Source organism: Coloeus monedula (assembly GCF_965178545.1).
Source record: "Coloeus monedula genome assembly, chromosome: 5".
Taxonomy (NCBI): domain Eukaryota; kingdom Metazoa; phylum Chordata; class Aves; order Passeriformes; family Corvidae; genus Coloeus; species Coloeus monedula.
The window spans coordinates 4,864,506-4,881,782 of NC_138785.1; the positions used below are offsets into that span (position 1 = coordinate 4,864,506).

The following is a 17,277-nucleotide window of genomic DNA, read 5'->3' on the forward strand; positions in this document are numbered from 1 at the left end:
GGACTTGCTTTTATTCTGTCCAGTCCACCTTTTGGCACTCTCAGGCTGCCATGAGGGGGAAGTAGCATCTGACTGCAGAAGGTGGGGATAATTTCCAGTATGTGATCCTCAAAGTGAAAATGGAAACAGGGATTGGATCACTGCTCTTGGCCATCAGTCAGTCTCTTGAACACCATTCTGACAGGTTTTTCAGAAGGATTTACTTCAGATGTAGAGGGCTGGTCTCTCTTGACCTGTTGTCAGTCGGGGCACCTCTAGATGATGGTTTGGAGATGGAAAATAACTTGGTTGCATCGGATTCCTGCCTGTCACTCCTCAAGGTCGTGCCAGGATGTACCCATAAGTGCCAGTTTATTCTCCAGAATGTACTTCTCCTTTTTCTAATCAGAACTTCTCACTGCTATCATTTCCAGGAATAATCTGATGAGATGGGCTTTTGTGAGGTGCAGAAATGTTTGCTTGAGCCTGTGGAGAGCCTTTGGATATCACTGGAGCGTTTTCCCTTCTTTCATTGAAGTATTCATTCAGGTGCCAGGTGATAGTAAACACCTGCCCCTACTCCTGGTTATTTGACTGACCCATTAAAGCCCAGTATTATGTTTCTGAAATCAAGCTCTTACACTTGGCATAGTTTTTTAAGGTGGTACTGGCTTTAGAGATGAGAAAGGAGAGGTATTGAGGTGTTTTTATGGTAATATCCTAAGAAAAATGCATACAGACTTCTGTGAGAACATAGTCAATTGGTAAATGTGTTTTTCAGTGGTGGAAGAGAGCCCTGCTACCACCACAGGCTCCGAGGTGAACTTGCACCACTAAGACTACTCTGCAGGAATTTTGGTTTTTTTTCATTTTCTTAGTAATTTTGGTTCTTCAGTTGGATTTTTTGTTCATTTGAACTCTTACAGGTTCCAAGGTTTTCAGAGGGATTTCACTGAAAATGGTTTTGTGCTTTGTGCTCGAGGTGTGCCTAAGAATGCTTTTGGTGGACTACCACATTTTCTAAATCCCCCAGCAATATTAATGCTGAATTGGAATATTTTTATTCCACACCAAGGATTTTTATGCCATTGTTTGTCCTTTGAGCCTCTGTCATTGGAAGATGGTATTTAGGGTTTGTCTGTATCAGCAATCTGTTAATTACAAACTCAGAAGTATTAGAAGTCATATTACCACTAGTACTATATTCTAGTATTCAGTATAGAACCTCTAATGCACACAAATTTTATTTCATAGAGAAGTAGGTGGTTCAGGTAAAGGTTTCGCATAGTGATGAAAATTTCAAAAATGCAGTTTAGGTGATTTCTTTCCAAGCTCAGTGAAGTTTAATGAAAAACAACTGTGCTACATCCATGAGCGTGGTGCGCAGACTGTCATCGAGCACCACCTTTGTGCTGGTGTGTTCCTGTTTGTTGGGATTGTTTGCTTTTGGATGAATGTTCCTGCTAAGCAGCTCCACGCATTCTTAGCACATACTTTTCTTTGGGACAAAAGGTGGGAGAATATGGGGTTTTTGTGAAAGGGATTGTTAGTATGTTTCAGATAAACTTAGGGCTGCAGTGGTGTTTAACCAAGTACTGGAAGTCTCAACCATTCCAACACTTTGTATGTTGTTAGGAAATAATTCTCAGAATTTTGATGTGCTTTACATCACTTTCCCATGTTCTTTTGGTGGCCTATTTCGTGGCCTATTTTTGGTGGTCTATTTGTTAAAATACTCCACTCAGTGAAAAAAAATCAAACCAAAACACCCCCTCCCCCCCCCCCCCCCCCCCCCGCTCCCCAAAACATACGTCGAAGATAATATCTGGCCATAAAACTACTGGCTTGGAAAGCATCCCTGTATCTCTTTGGCACCACGGCAGAGATGCAGTGATGGGCTTTGGATGGGATCTTGCCGAGGCAGGACTGGAAAGGTGGGAGAGAGACAACCGGGTCAATAACCCGTATCATCTCTTGATGCTGCAGTGCCAGCTGTAAAAGGGTGGGAAGAGCCGCTTCCTATCCGATGGCAGGATGACAAGAGTGAATGCTTCCCGAGGTCCTCAGCTGCCTCTGAGATAGGCTTGAAAGAAGCAGAAAATATCTTGTGAATATAAACGAAGGACTGTTCCATCTGGCTTGAAAGGCGCTGATGGTAAAAGAGAAGAATCTCTCTCTAACGCTGTCAAAAGGAGCGTGGCAGAACTCAGCCCTTCAGCAGAGTCCCGTGTCCGGCGGTGCCGCGGCAGCAGCGCGGCCCCGGCTCTGCCCTCCCGGCCGAGCGCAGGCAGCGTGTGCGGACCGGGCACCTTCGAGCTCCGCCGGGCCGAGCCCCCGGAGCGCTCCCTCTGCCGGCGGGGCCGCGAGGAGCCGTGCCCGCGGCCGGAGAGGAGCAGGTTCTCCCTCCCTCCCGCCGGCCCGCGGGAGCGGCGGTGCCCGCGCGGGAGCGGCTCCCGGCGGGAGGGCGGGGAATCCACGCCGGGATTTCGGAGGCGCACTGACATCAGGGGGGCGCGGCCGGCGGCGGGCGGGGGCTGCGCGCTGAAAGGCGGCGGGGCGCGGCCCGAGTCACTCCGGAACGGCGGCGGGGCAGCGCGGAGCGGCTGCCGGCACTGCCCGGGCTGGATCCGTGCCGCCAATGTGCCGCGGGAGGCGGGCGCTCACCCCGGCCGTAGGTAAGCCCGGGCGGCGCTCGCCGCGCCGCACACACCCCTCCCGCCGGGTCAGGTGCGGGCGGGCGGCCGGGGCTCCCCGCGCCGCGCTGGGGGCGGCCGCGCTGCGAGGCGTGCGGGAGGTGCGGGCGAGCCGCGCTCGCTGCTCTGCGGGGCAGCGGGCGGGAGAGCCGGGTCTCGGCTTCCCGGGCCAGCAGCACTGAGCTGGGCGCGATTCGCTGCTCATAGAGAATCTCCGGGGTCGGTGCTCGCCCGTCCCGCCCGACGCAGGGTCTCCGGCGCCTCGGAGCCTTGCGCGACCCTCTCGAGCCTGCGGAGACCTCGGTGCCAGACTGCGGCGTGCGGGGCCACCTCTCCCTGCCGCGTCCTGCCCTTGCCCCGAGCCTGTCACTCGGCCCCCGGCAGCGACAGCCAGCACATGGCTGTGTGCGGGGAGCTCGCAGGGCCATTGCATTGCGCTCCCTCTCGCTTCGTTAGCAGTTCGCTGAGCTCTGCCTGGAGAGCCAGAGCCGCTTCGTGATTGCTTTAAAAAGAAAATAAAACAAAAAATCAAAACGAAAAACAAAAAAAAACCCGACCAAATCTTTCGCACGAGAGGTTGTGGTTGCACTTTGCCAGACGGGACTTGCGGCAAGGACCATGCGGTGAAGCCGAGCGCTGGAGCGGGACCGCAGCCCTGCACTCTGCGATCGCAAAGGGAAATAACAAACAACCGGAGCAGGAGCCGCGCACCCGCCGCCTCTTCCCGGAGACGTGCATCGCAACAGCCCCGCTGCCTGCCGCAGCCTGCAGCCGCCTGAGGCTCGATCCAGGCACTCCGCTTTGCAGGAAAGGCTGGATTTCCTCCCCGTCGCCTCCGGACCGAGAGAGCCGCGGCCGAAGGAGAGCGCCGCTTCCCCGGGCGGCCCGGCCCGCTGCATGCTGACCCCCGGGAGAGGGGGGCTGCGGTGAGCAGCAGAGCGGGGCTTTCCTCCGCTGGCCCAATAGGACGTGAAGATCGGCGAGTGAGAGCTGTTCGGGGACGAGGAGCGCAGCCCGCCGGGCTTCCCCGCCCCGGGGTCCGGGAGGGCGAGGAGCCGGGACCCCGCTGTCCCCCGCCCGCTGGATTTGCCGTTCCCCGTGGCTCCCTGCACATCAGTAAGTTGGGACCCGCCGTGCGCTCACACCGGGGCCGGCGCTGCCGCGGCGAGCAGGTGCCGCGGGGCGCTGCGGCGCCCGCCCGGCAAGGGGCGGCCCCGACCACCCTCCCACCGCCCCTCTCCCGGAATGGAGGCACTGGGCTGCTGCGGGAAAGCTTGCTAGGGGCCGCGACCGGCTGCAAACGAGCAGAACGTCAAAAACACCCCCCAATGCTCCTCGCAGGTGGGGGCCAGAGGGGCTGAGGCGGGGGGTGCCTGCTGCGGGGAAGCCCCGGGAGTGAGCGGCCGCTCGGCTGCTTTAAGTGCCGGGCAGTCCGCCCTCCAGAGGCAGTGCCGGGCTGAGATCTGCCTTCCCCTGTGGAAAAGGGAGAGAAGGAGGGAAAGGAAAAAAAAAAAGCCCATGTTTTCATTCATAACTTTTTTTCTACCCTTTTTCCCCTCCTCTTCCTTCCTCTCCGTCAGTGCCGTGATCCGCTCCGCTCCGCTCGGGGCGCAGAGAGCGCCGCGCCGCCGCTGCCCGCCTGGGGGCTGCGGGGAGCGGGGCGGGACGGGGGGGCTGGCGGCGTGTCCGAGCGGGTGTGGAGAAGGGGAGGGAAGCGGGATCCCACCCCGGAGGTGCGGTGAGGGAGCGCAGCCCCGGGTGCAGAACCGTGAGGGCTCTCGCCGCCTGCGCCGTACGTTATTTTATTATTTTGTTTTACTCGTTTTTATTTTATTGTCCGGGGGGAAGCAGTTTACGAGCGATCTGCGCGGGGGTGGAGGTGGCTGGTTCAACTCTCGCCCCGGTCTGCAGCTGGGCTTGTCAGTCTGCGCCGCGTTGATGTTGCGCTTTCCCCCCAAAGATGGCACTGGATGTCTTTCGCATTTTCTTGCGATATTGTTTTCCGTCCCCTAGGGAGCCCAGCTCCTGGCTGGTACAGCTGTAAATCTTTCCCTTTTCGCATTCATTCACCCTTGGCCTGTTGTGGATTTGTATTCAGTGCTCGTGAAGAAGGCAGCTTGTTGTGTGGGGTAGAAGAAAATTCTTTGCTGGAGGGTGGTGAGGCACTGGCACAGGAAAAAGCTGTGGATGCCCTATTTCTGGAAGTGTCCAAGACCAGGTGGGATGGGGCTCTGAGCAACCTGTTCTAGTGGAAAGTGTCCCTGCCCATGGCCGGGGGCTTTGGAACTGCATGGTCTTTAAGGTCCCTTCCCAACCAAACCCTTCTGTGATTCTATTCTGTCAATTAGAAGTGGGAGTGTCTGGGTTTCTATTTAATCTGGTGACCACAAAGCCCACACAGGTGATGTTCGATGTAAAATGAAATCTTTGACTACTGGATGAGGACAAAGACTTTGTGTCCCGGCAGAAGCTGTCACTTTCTGCCCATGGTGACTGCCTGTTAGAAACCTTTCCTCTTGTTCTTTCTGTGCTTCCACACCACGATGCCCTTTTCTCTCTGGAGTGGGGAACAGCTCCATGCCAGCTGTGGTAGGCAAGAGTTTTGGAAATGCTTGATAGCACTTACCTTTCTCTGCTTTCAGGTAAACACTTATGGCATCTCGGTGGGGATGAAAAAGGGACTTTCCTTCAGCTGACAGTAAAGAAAAGCGATTTGTTGTCTTGGTTCCCTGCATAAATGTGGCACCTAGATACTCAGCTACATTTTTGTGTAGGTACAGAACTGTCACTGCAGTTTCCTCAGTCAGTGTTGCAATCTTCATGTCCCTAGCTAGGAAGGGGATGGAAATGTGTAACATCTCTACTATTCTCCTACTATTTAAAAGATAGACTAGCAGATGTTCTGTTTATTTGAGAAGCTTTTAATCTGTCTTGTGAAAATGGATTTGTTCTTTGTTTGTGTTTTGAGGTTGTTGAGGGGTTTTTATCTGCTCTTAACATTTTTATGAATCCTCAGGTACTTTTTGTCTGACACCTAGTTCATCTCAGCCTTTTCTACCCCATTTTTCTTTCACACTCCGGCCTGTGGTCAGGAAACATTTGAAAGCAGGTTGTTTGCACCCTTGCTTTAATCTTATGAAGGAGCATATTAGATTTGTAGGCCGAGTTACTTTCTCATAGAAAATGTCTTGGCCACTTGACAGCACTTAGTTCAGGACTCTGTAATGCACATACGTCACTTTAAGAGGGAGACTTTCCAAGCGCACTAGGAAGCAAGTCTGTGGAGCTTTCTGATGCTGCCGATTCAGACAGAAGAGTGAGAATTGGGCATGTTCCTCACTCTGCCACACGGAACACGAACGTGGTGGTGTTCCTGGCTGTTTCCAGCTCAGTTTCGGGGGCATTCAGAATTGCTGTTGCTAGAGACAGATGTTGAGTTCAGTAGCAAGGGAGAGGCACTTCCCATGGCATGCCAAGTAAGCGTACAAGTTAATACTGGATTTTTTTTTTCAATTTTTTTTTTTTTTAAATGGCATGGGGTCTCCTTTGCATTCCTCATCTATGATGCCATACCCAGACTCTCCCCGTTACTGGACTTTGGCCAGATCCTCAGCATTGCTGTAATCCCCTGCTGAAAGTGATCAGTACCAGGTGGCTGGGGCAGTTTGGGCTTTGCCAGATCACTTCTGTTTTCAGAAAGTATCCCGTGCTTTATCCCTCTGCTGCCCTTGATCTCATGTGTATATGTACACACGCAGTGTTTATTTACACCTTCTGTCTCCTTTCTTATTTTAGGATTTCAGATGCATGCCAGGTTCCTGCTGAATGCCAGCAGCAGAGATCACTACAGATGGAGCCCCAAAGTCAGCATGGCAGCGGCGGTTCCCTGGTGGTGATTCAGCAGCCCTCCCTGGACAGCCGGCAGCGCTTGGACTATGACAGGGAGAGCCAGCCCACGACCATCTTGTCACTGGACCAGATCAAGGCCATCAGGGGCAGCAACGAATACACCGAAGGACCGTCTGTGGTGAAAAAATCGGGTCCGCGGACGGCACCGAGGCAGGAGAAGCATGAAAGGACTCATGAGATTATACCAATTAATGTGAATAATAACTACGAACACAGGCCCGGCCATGCGGGGCACGTGGCACATCAGCATAATGCCAGGGCTCCCGTCCTGAGCCGATCGACCAGCACGGGGAGCGCGGCCAGCTCCGGCAGCAACAGCAGCGCCTCCTCGGAGCAAGGGCTGCTGGGGCGCTCGCCGCCGTCCCGGCCGGGCTCCGGCCACAGATCCGATCGGACAATCCGCGCGCAGCCCAAGCAGTCGGCCCTGATCGTGGACGATCTGAAGGGGCCTTTGAAAGAGGACTTGACGCAGCACAAGTTTATCTGCGAGCAGTGCGGGAAGTGCAAGTGCGGGGAGTGCACGGCGCCGCGGGCCCTGCCCTCCTGCCTGGCCTGCAACCGGCAGTGCCTGTGCTCGGCCGAGAGCATGGTGGAGTACGGCACCTGCATGTGCCTGGTCAAAGGGATCTTCTACCACTGTTCCAACGACGATGAAGGGGACTCGTACGCGGATAATCCCTGCTCCTGCTCCCAGTCACACTGCTGTTCTAGGTACCTGTGCATGGGAGCCATGTCCTTGTTCCTGCCTTGCTTGCTCTGCTACCCTCCGGCCAAAGGATGCCTAAAACTCTGCCGGGGGTGCTACGACCGCGTCAATCGTCCGGGGTGCCGGTGCAAGAACTCCAACACGGTCTATTGTAAACTGGAGAGCTGCCCCTCCCGGGGTCAGGGCAAGCCCTCATGATTTTGGGAGGGAGGTTTTCTTCCTCCAACTTCAGTTTTTCAGGTTGTAGCTGATTTTTTTTCCCCCTCTCCATCTTTTCTTCTTCCCCCCTCCTCTCCCATTTTGGGAGGACTGTTCTTTTCCTTTCTGTCTCCCCAGCTTCAGATACATGAGTTCTCCCCCTTGCATCTTTGCTCTCCTCCTACTGACTTGGCTGAGTGTGGAGCATTTCACGCAGTCGTTGCTGCTCTTTGGTAAGTGTGGACCTGGTATCTGCACCTGCCACTCTCTTGGGCAGGGTCTTTGAGGTTGTAACTGAACCACTCCTGAAAGAGACAGTCAGGGCTCACTGGGCTCTTGAAGCTTCTTGCTCTGTGAATATCTTCCCAAAGATGTTTTTTTGTTGTTGTTGTTCTCAGCATTTTATGGGTTTTTTCCTTAACCTCCCAGGTGCCAAGGAAGAATTACTTTCCTGAGTGAGCTGGATTGTGAACTAACTTTTTGTGTGTGTTCTTTCTGGAGAGGGATGTAAAATAAAGGCTTCACCAAATGAAAGGCCTGACTCTTCCATAGGCAGCCTGCTTCTTTTTGCATCTTTTTTTTCCCCCCTCTCTTTTTGTCTTAACTTTTGGAACGTTCTCAGACCTGAGAATTGCCCTGCCTCCTTTTTTTTTTTTCTTTTTAAATTACATTTTCAATATAACTTCAGTTTTTGCTACACTATGTAGATCTTCACATTGGAGACATTGTGGCTGCAACATACTCATTTGTTTCTTTTGCTGTCCAATCTTTGAAGGATATTGCTCACTCCACCCTCCTAATCCTGTTTTTATAGTCTGTCAGTATCAGTTGATATTAAAGTTGGTGGTGTTCATATATCCAAACGGCCTTCAGGTGTCATTGAGTCACCTAAATGTTCTTGAATCCTTCAAGTCTCTTGTGATCTTTTGGCTTAGTGAGTTTAGCTCTGCTCTGTGCTTTATAATTTTATTCTGTCCCTGTTTTATTGCCTTAGCCACAAATTGTGGTCCTTTTTTGTATATTTTATGTATAAAACACAAAGTTGAATCCCAACTATTTTTAAGACAAAAGTCTGTTAAAACTTTTTTTATTGTAAAGAATATTTATTATGTGAATCTCTATTATTTTATGATATTTATTGCAAAAGACTTCAAAAATGTACTCATGTCTGAATATAACAAAATATCAATACTTAACGAAATAAGGATGACACGAAGAAAGTACATATGTTAACTATAATGCAGAAAATATATTAATTAATGAACATGGCTCTGGAGTTCTTTTGTTACAATGACAGCTTGTGAGCTACGTGTGTGTATTGCTGGGCTGTCCCTCCTTCAGGTCTGTCAGGTGGCAAATAACCTCCTATTGATACTTCAAAGCCACTAGTCTGTGCTCTAGTTTAGTTTACTTAATTTTAAGTTTAAGCCAACTATATATCAAGTAAGTTCTTGCTATGGGATGTTTAATACAATTGAATCGATGTTGTGCTTAACAGTGCCAAGAAATGGAGGCTCTATTTATTTACCAAAGCATTTGGAAATACGGTTGTGGAGGAGGAAACCACAACTTCCAAGCTGGGGTTTATTTTTTGTTGTTTCTTAAGGAATACCACATTAACATGCAAAGCCATTTAAAATTTTCCTATATAGAAATTCTTGGCTGGTTAAATGGTGCAGCAGCTGAAGAAATTCATCTCCCCAGCTCAATTCTAAACAAAAAGCTAGAGGCAGGATGAAAAGTAGCAATTGTGTTGCTGTAGTTTGGTAGCTTTGAAATCTGGGAATGTGTGTGTGTGTTTGGGCCTATGTCTGCCTTACTTGGTTCTTTTCCCATACATTTTCCAATGTCAACTGAATCTTCTGTCTTTAAATTAAAGGCTCTTAAGGGTGACCTAAGTGTCACAGCTACTTGTGGCCATTTAACACACATTCAACAGAAAAAGCTTTTCATTAAGAGTGAATGGGGAGACCTCATTCTTTTCCTCATATGGGTCAAGGTTACATAGCAATTCTCCTGAACTTTAAAAGTTTTAAATGGATGTAATTTCACATGGTGTTCAGACTAAGTGGTTCTAGAGAAACTCCACTTCAGAACACAGCAATGACTTGACAAATGTGTCATATCTTGCTTTTTTTAAGTCGTGCTGCTTTGAATTGCCATATTCAAGCTGCTCTGACTCCCAGCACAGTGATGATTTCAGTAAGCTTGCCTTTTTGTAGTTAATTCCATCCCAGCTGATGCAGTGTCATGGAATGGAGCTGACTGAAAAGCTGCATTTTTATTAAACAGCACAGATGACCCCTGAGAGATATAAAGTGAAATCATCACCTGAGTACTCCTAGGAATGCTCCGCAGGATGCGGGTGCTGCTGCTCCTCTCTGTGTGACAGAAGTGACGGGCTGGGGGGCTCATGGGGCAGCAGTGGATGTACACGAATTCTGCTGTCCAGGATTTCCTGAGAGGAAGCAAATGCAGGAGAAGAATGTTCCTGAGGAGCAGCGACTCGCACTCCTTCACTATCACCGCGCGTCTCTAACGGCGACAGCTGCAAGCAGCCCTGCAGAGACAATGGGGGCCTTGTCCCATGCTGGCCAGAGATGTCCACTGGTAACTGTGCTGACACCCGGGAACACGGAGCCAACTGCCTCCTCACAGCAGGATCACAGCCAGCTCCCTGCTCAGGGCGTGTGCTCCAAGGGTGCTGCTTGTGCCTCCTCAAGGAAAACTTTACCCTCTGTACCTCTGTCTTTTTTTTTTCAGCCAGATGACTCATCCAGGGGTTTGGTTTGGTTCCTAGCAGAAGAGAAGAAATCCCAAAGGACCCACGTGTTCTCCATCCTTTAATGATTGTCTTCCATCAGGAGCCATCTCATGGCACTGATCCAGATCTCTTTTTTTAAAACAGAATCCACAAAAGCTATGATCTAGTTAGTCATGCTAACGCTCCCTTTACTAACCAGATTTTGGGAATAACTTGAGGTTGCAGTTCCTTTGGAGAAATATTTGACTTGGACCTACAGAGCAATGAGAAGAAAACAGTTCCTTGCAGGTCTTACATGGTTTTCTAATTGCCAGGTAGAGCAGGCAGTGTTAGAAAAATGAGAATAATGTTTTTCTCTTGGGTTAGATGCTGTATGCTTTGTATTTAACGTACAAATGTATCTCAGTTCACTTTCAGGTACTCTCTGGAACGCAAGGTCATTGCTGTTATGTCATGGAAATGACTGGGAATTCATTCAGGCAGATGGATTTTGTGGTGTAGAACCACGCAGGGTTGCACAAGGGCACATGAATGTCTTTCCAGCTGAAAGAGACCAGAGCGAGCTGACAGATGGATGAAGTGAAGCTGCGAAGCCTCCACAGCCTGAAGAGACACAGGTTACTTTAAATATGCCCCAAGTGGTCAGCCACTGTAGTGTGTTCCACTTCCCACAGTGGAATGGCCATCCAAGGATGCGGTGTTCTGTTGGAAGGGGGTTTGCTGAGGGGATTTCCAGCAATTAGGGCACTGAAGTGCAGATTTCAGTCCTTCAACTCAAAAATTGTCAGGGGGCTGTTCGAGGCTACCCCTCCATGTCTGCAGAGTGCCAGACCATCAGAGCCTGTTGCAATGTAGGCCATAAAAAGTACTTTTTTTCTGATGTTTCTGAGATGTTTTGAGAAGCCAGGAGAACTCTGTGTAAAATGATGGTGTAATTAGGCAGTAAGTTCAGCTGACCTACTGACCTAATTGCATGGGTGGGTGATGGATTTGGCTGAAGCTGCCATCTGGTTCTAACAGCGGAGGCCTCCGATGTGTAAGGTCTCGGTTGAAGGAAAAAGGGAAGTCCAGCAAGCTGGAATTCTTGCTTTGCTTAGTGTCTCAAACCGTATGATAAGAGATGGAGTTTAGGAAACAATAATTTAGCAATAAAAACAGTAGGTAGATAAAGTTTCCACGTTCCATACTGGAGGAATCCATGGCTGGGGTGAGAACTTGCCCTCAGAGTTGGGGTGTTTCTCCAAAGACGGCTCCATTACACTAATGTTGGAGTGGGTGAGGGCATTATCCAAGGGGGGATAATGCCTAACAAATGAAAAGTACTTGCTCTTGTTTATGGTTCCATATCCAAAAGACAGGTGGGAGAGGATTAGCTCCTCTGTCTGTGATAAAGCAAATCTGTTAAGAGGGATTAAAGGGGCTAGATGAAGTGTTTTAATGGACTTATATGAAGTAATAGATTTTTGTCCTGGAGGAATGTTCAGGACTCACTGATACTTCTGCATTTCTTGTTCTGCTAAAATTACCTCCAAATTCTAAGGAATCCTGATTAATTGTTGGCTTTCTTCCAGCTGGTGCATTTGTGTCAGTCATGGTGGTGCTTCAAAAAACCTGGAATAAAATGCTGTTGTGCTGTCACACAGCTGGATTTCCTAGCCTTACACAGCACATGGGGCTGCACAGGTCTCCTTCTGATGACCCTTCATTTGGGGGGCAGGTTGCTTTTAGGGCAGCTCTTAATCATTTGTAGTTCTTCCCCGTGGTTGTGTTCCACCTTCCTCTGGTTCGTGTGAGGAGCCAAGGCATGGCTTCTCCCCTCGGCATTGGCTACCCCCATATGGAGCCCGAGGTAATGAGCTTCCTGTTCCTGTTTGAACAGAAGGATCTGTTCAAAAACTTCGTGATTTCCAGAGTGATATTTACAGCTCAGTTTATATTTGTGAGAAAGAGATGCAGTGCTGTTGGTTTTCCCAGTAGCTGTCATTCCCACTCCTGGTGAAGATGTCTTGAGATGAGATACTCCCTCATTTACTTACCAATAAATACTAATTTGGGAAAGATTTCCTGCAAACCACACATGGTCTGCCTTTTTAGTTTACGTATATAGGGGTGAAACACTAGTCTCAATGAATAACTTTTCCTTTTAGCATCAAAGAAGAACCAGAAATTCACCTGGATTTTTCAATATTCCTGACACATGCATGTGACAGTATTAAAAAAGAAAGAGTGTACTTGCAGAAGAAGTGCATATTCCAAAATTAGCTTGAAAGTGTAGTTGCTCTTCATTTTGGAGCAGAGAAGCATACATTTGGTCAGTCCCTTGAGAAAGGTGTGCCTGATAGCCGTGGCTCTGGCCTTGTAAGCACGCCCTGTTTTGTGAACCTTTGTCTACACTTACGGTGCCCCGACCTGAAAACAAACATCCTGCAGAACACGATGGCAGGAGGCACAAACAGCCTGACAGAGGCTCTGCCCCCAGGGGCTGAACCCCATTGTGTTTGTGCAAGAAGTAGCACAATGGGACATCCTGCCTGACCCCCTGCCGTAGTATGACCGGGTTTATTCCATGGAATATTTCTTCTGAATGAGCTGATGGATTTACAGCAGTGAATGAGCTGGCCAGGCAACAGAGTGCTTGCACTGCCTTAGGAATGCCCAGGTTTCCTACGTGTTAGGATGTTCTTTGTGGGATAAAGTGACTGTGAGAAGTAGCTGGAGCACCCTAAACACAGGCTGAAATTACATAACTGATTAACTACTTAATGGCTATTTTAAATGAAACCTCCTGTTTTCTGGCACATGCTTCAATTTCCAAACCACCTGAGAGTTCTTGCAGTGCCGGGAGGATTCCTCTTCCACGCTCCAAGCAGGAGGAAGAGATGAATTTACGTGACCTGGTAAAGGTTCTCTCCAAAGCTTTGTTTCTTGTGTGATGTCTGATTTGTTGCTTTTGGATCTGTGCACTTATGAGCGGGACACTTCCAGATGAAAAGGAAGAAACTAGTTGCCTGAAAGGAAGGGGAAAGTGCTGGAGGTTTCCTCTAACCCAGATATTGGGAGATTGCACAGTGCCTTCTTTTTATAGCAAAGTCTTATCTAAATCTAGTCTTATTTACCTGACCCCTTCTTTTTAGGGAATAATTGTCCACTTGTTCATTTTTCTACATGGCATGCAAAGTTCTCCTGGATGAAATGTGCTTTGACTACAGGAGCACCTGGGCTGTCACTGAGGTATTTGTTGATTAATACATTTTTACATGTCCTGTATCTCATCCAAATCAAGGTGAGGATAAACCTGGTTAGTCAGGATGTTGTACAGGATAGTTGGATGTCACGAATTTGTTTTGTTCTGAAATTCAACTCCAGGTATGAACTTTGCCAAACTTTGGCAGTACCTGGGCTCGAGTTTACTGATCTGCCAAGGGTATGTGAGGAAATACTGTTAGAGTTGAAAATGCATCAGTTCTGCTGCATTAAATAGTCAGAGGGTCTCTCTGGAGCAAGTGGTAGAGATAGAAGATGCCCTTCTGGAGTCTCCGCAGAGACTTTTGTGTGGGCTTTCAAACCTGGAGTTCTAGGCCCTGTGTGCTTGTTTCCCCACTTTCCATCCCTTGCCCTGTACTGGAGCTGGAGTGCATGCCATGGTAGTTCCAGAGTCATCCATCACTGCTGCCAGGGGCAGATAACATCCCCTGGGAAAGTTAACCTAATCTGTGCTTCCTGCTGACAGCTCTAACACACTGGGGTTGGGAGAACTTTATCTGTTCAGGTGGCAAAAATCGCAAAGTATCTCAGAGCATTTTGCACTTGGACTTAAATTCTTTAAAATTAACTGTGCCTGATGAAACAGCTCTGAAGGAAACTTCTCTCTGGCTGCTTGGAAAACTGGGACTGGAGGGCTGTGTGGAGCCACGCTGTGTGGCACTGGCACAGCCAGGAGCCTTTGACCAGCAGTGTCTAATTACTGAGTCATTCTGTGCAGAGGGATGGATGGATGGATGGATGGATGGATGGATGGATGGATGGATGGATGGATGGATGGATGGATGTGGGGGAAGGAAAAAACCATTCCTGCTGGAAACTGTAGCACTTTCTGGAGAATATTTAAAACATGCCATAGGTGGGGCATGTGTGGTGGGTTAGAAGGTTTGTTAATACTCTAAGGGGAAAATATATAATCCCAAAACAGAGACCAATCTGAAATGTTCTTGGTACAGCAGACTGTACGGTATGATCCATCTGTAATGAACAGTTTCCACATTTATTACTTCTTGGGGTTTCTTTTTAATACTATTTGAAAATGGCAGCGGTGCTGTTCTCTGGGTGTCAGCGTTTGGATATGTGGGAAACGAGGTAAGAGCCTAACTAATAGATGTTACTTGCGGGGCTGGAAACTAGAGCCATATCCTATGGCCTTCTAATTAAAACTCTTTATTTCCACAGATTTATTCTGTGGGCCTTACTAAATAGATCAGCCTTGGGTTTCTAATGGTGACTACTTGAGGAGGAATGTCGCCTTTGTTCCCCTGAATGGTGGGGAGCAGATTACCGGGCTGCCAATTTCCTGCTGCCTTTCAGAGCTGCAATTTGAGCCCTATTTGCTCCTGGCTCTTGCACAATTGGAAACAATGGGTGGCTTCTTTCAGGTTTCACTTCAGAGCTCTTAGAAACTGGGGAAGTGGCAAAAGCCCTACTTTACAGGTAATTAACAATAGATAATGTTTGCTCTGCGTTTTTTCCCTTTTTTTCCTCTTTTTTTTTCTTTCTTTCTTTCTTTTTTTTTTTTTTTTTTTTTTAAGAGCTGATAAAGGTAGAAGTACACACCGAGCTCCCAATATAGAACCCGCACGGGGCAGTTTTGTGGATGCAGTCCTGGCCACAAGCCCAGCAAGGTGATGGTGTGGGTCAAACCTCCAAGCAAAGGCACGGAAAGACACACCACAAGAGCTGCTGGGCTGCCAGCAATGCTGAGCGCTGAGCCTGGACAGGCTCCCTGTTTCAATCAGCCCAGTGTGTGTGAGTGTTTGCTGGTGTGAACCTGCTCTTTGATTTAGGGCCCCTTTTTATTGTAGCCTCTATCTCCTTTATTAGGTGCACTCTTCTCATACCTTGTTGACGTTTATGTAGGATAGTTAAATGTTTTCTTGTGGATATTCTGTTCTAGGAAACCACCTGTCCTGTAAAGTTTATCTTAAATACAGAAGCTTGTTTTACCACATAAAGATGTAAGTGGCTGTTGTTTAATCTTATCTTGCTAATGGAGAGCTGTGGATGCCTCCAAAGAAGATAAAAAGAGATGCTCTTGCAATGTTATTAAAATTTATCAAAAAATTATTTGGAGCAGATGGACAGTGTCTAAACTGGGATGCTCATGCCTCTCTGTGTTAGATGTGCTCTTCTTCCTTTCCTCCCTGCCTGAAGACTCATCACTGTAGGTGCCTACTGGGACTGCCGACGTGGATGCAGGGCTATGAACCAAAAATGGCATGTATCCAGCAGCACCTGAGGCAATTCAGTCCCTGCACTCCATCCACGTGTTGCATTTGAACATGTAAACAAAGTATTAAAAAATAAATTAAAACAAGAGGCAGTTCTGCACTTCATGCCTGTGTTTCTGAGTTTCCCATGGGGATTGTAGAATTTCATTAGCTTTAACTGTGAGCATGATTTTTGTATCCTGTTCTCACCATCTGCAAGGCTTGGAAAAACTGTCTGACTCAGTAAAATACGTCTGTTTCTCCTCCTTCCTGTTGTAGCTGCCCCTCTTGCTACTATGACTTCAGTGGTATCTTTTAGGCTGTAAATCTTACCGTAGAAGCTTATCCCAGTAGGAGGAAAGGGTTGCACAGTTGTAACATTTTGGATGTATCTCTTCTCCAGAGCGGGAGCAGATGGAAGGATGCCCATGCCCTCTGTTGCTCATCTCCACTGAGCTCTGAAAAAGAGGAGGAAGAGATTCTGAGCAGAGGCTTATAGCCAAGCTGTAAAACTGCCTCACTGGTAGGTTTGTCAGGGGATCATGATAATTTCCCCCTTTCTCCAGTTCCTTGCAGGTAATTTAGGGAGATAGAGGAGTTATGAATGAACAAGGTATGTGCCTATCGCCTTTCCCACCTGTGACTCTGCAGCAGCACTTCCATGAGATGCCAGTGCCAATGCAAAGGGCCTTTCTGGCTCTTCTGTGCTTATGGACAATGCAATTATAGAATATAATAAAATCATAATGAAAATGTCGCCCATGACAGGAGCTGTACGATGGATAACCCTTTCCTCCTCCTGCATTCTGTGGGCACAGACACACGTGGGGATATTTGCACTCAGTGTACACCAAAGGTTTTCCTCTCCTGCCTCTAAGGCCTCCCCAGCACCCTTGGGCAGACTTTGTGTCGGCCCCGCTCGTACGTGATGTTCTGCTGCGGAAAATGATGCCTCCCTCATGTTTTTCAGAGGATGTAAATTTGCCAAAACAAATGATGGGGAGAGGAACGCCTGACAATTCTGTTTTGATTTTAACGTAACCTTTACAGTGCCCTCCTGCAATGCCACCCCGATAAGGAGGTGGTGTGCCAAAACCAGAGAATAGTTACAACTCCTGATGACCTCATCCCATCTCCCTGTTTCAAACAAGGCACTTTTTGATGGGTTACGAGACATGACATCAGAGTTTTCGGTTTCGTGCCTGCAGCGACAGTGGGAGCATCCCACGGAGCGAACCCACTCGCTGGGTAGTAAGGGCAGCAGTGAGACAGGAAAAGTGTGAGCCACAACAGCCACAAAGCAACGGAGGAGTTGGACAAGGCTGTACAGTGATACACCAGAGTCAGAATGGAAAATGCTTTTTAAAATTCCCTATGTCCTTCTTCTGCCACCAGCTTGCTTTCGAAGCAGTCTCTCGCAACAGGACTGCCACAGGGCATGGAAAGGGCTGGAGGCTAAAGGCTGCCAGGCTCAGCAAAACCTGGAGTTAAGCACTTCCCCCAGTGAAGGAGCCAGATCTCACCAGGATATGGTTGCAAATGGAATGCTTT

General features: G+C 48.7%; 1 protein-coding gene across 7 annotated transcripts; it reads left to right on the forward strand.

The window, feature by feature from the left end:
* The first annotated feature begins 2,552 nt into the window (after positions 1-2,552).
* On the forward strand, positions 2,553-15,830 carry SPRY1 (sprouty RTK signaling antagonist 1). Of its 7 annotated transcripts, XR_014226434.1 has the most exons (4): positions 5,484-6,148; positions 6,468-7,718; positions 10,656-15,474; positions 15,594-15,830. XR_014226434.1 is itself a non-coding variant. In XM_082282505.1 (3 exons), the coding sequence occupies exon 3, from the start codon at positions 6,523-6,525 to the stop codon at positions 7,483-7,485; it is 963 nt and encodes a 320-aa protein (XP_082138631.1). In that variant the 5' UTR covers positions 2,553-2,654; positions 5,315-5,442; positions 6,468-6,522; the 3' UTR covers positions 7,486-10,642. The 7 variants fall into 7 exon arrangements, 5 of the variants coding, with proteins under 5 accessions (XP_082138631.1, XP_082138629.1, XP_082138630.1 ...); XM_082282505.1 differs by lacking the exons at positions 5,484-6,148; positions 10,656-15,474; positions 15,594-15,830 and adding exons at positions 2,553-2,654; positions 5,315-5,442 and having other exon boundaries at positions 6,468-10,642; XR_014226433.1 differs by having other exon boundaries at positions 10,656-15,830.
* Positions 15,831-17,277: the final 1,447 nt, after the last annotated feature.

Coding starts and splice junctions, on each gene's coding strand:
- SPRY1 (XM_082282502.1), top strand. CDS start 6,102: ATGTTGAGTTCAGTAGCAAGGGAGAGGCACTTCCCATGGCATGCCAA. Junction 6,149..6,467: donor CACTTCCCATGGCATGCCAA/GTAAGCGTACAA, acceptor TTCTTATTTTAG/GATTTCAGATGCATGCCAGG.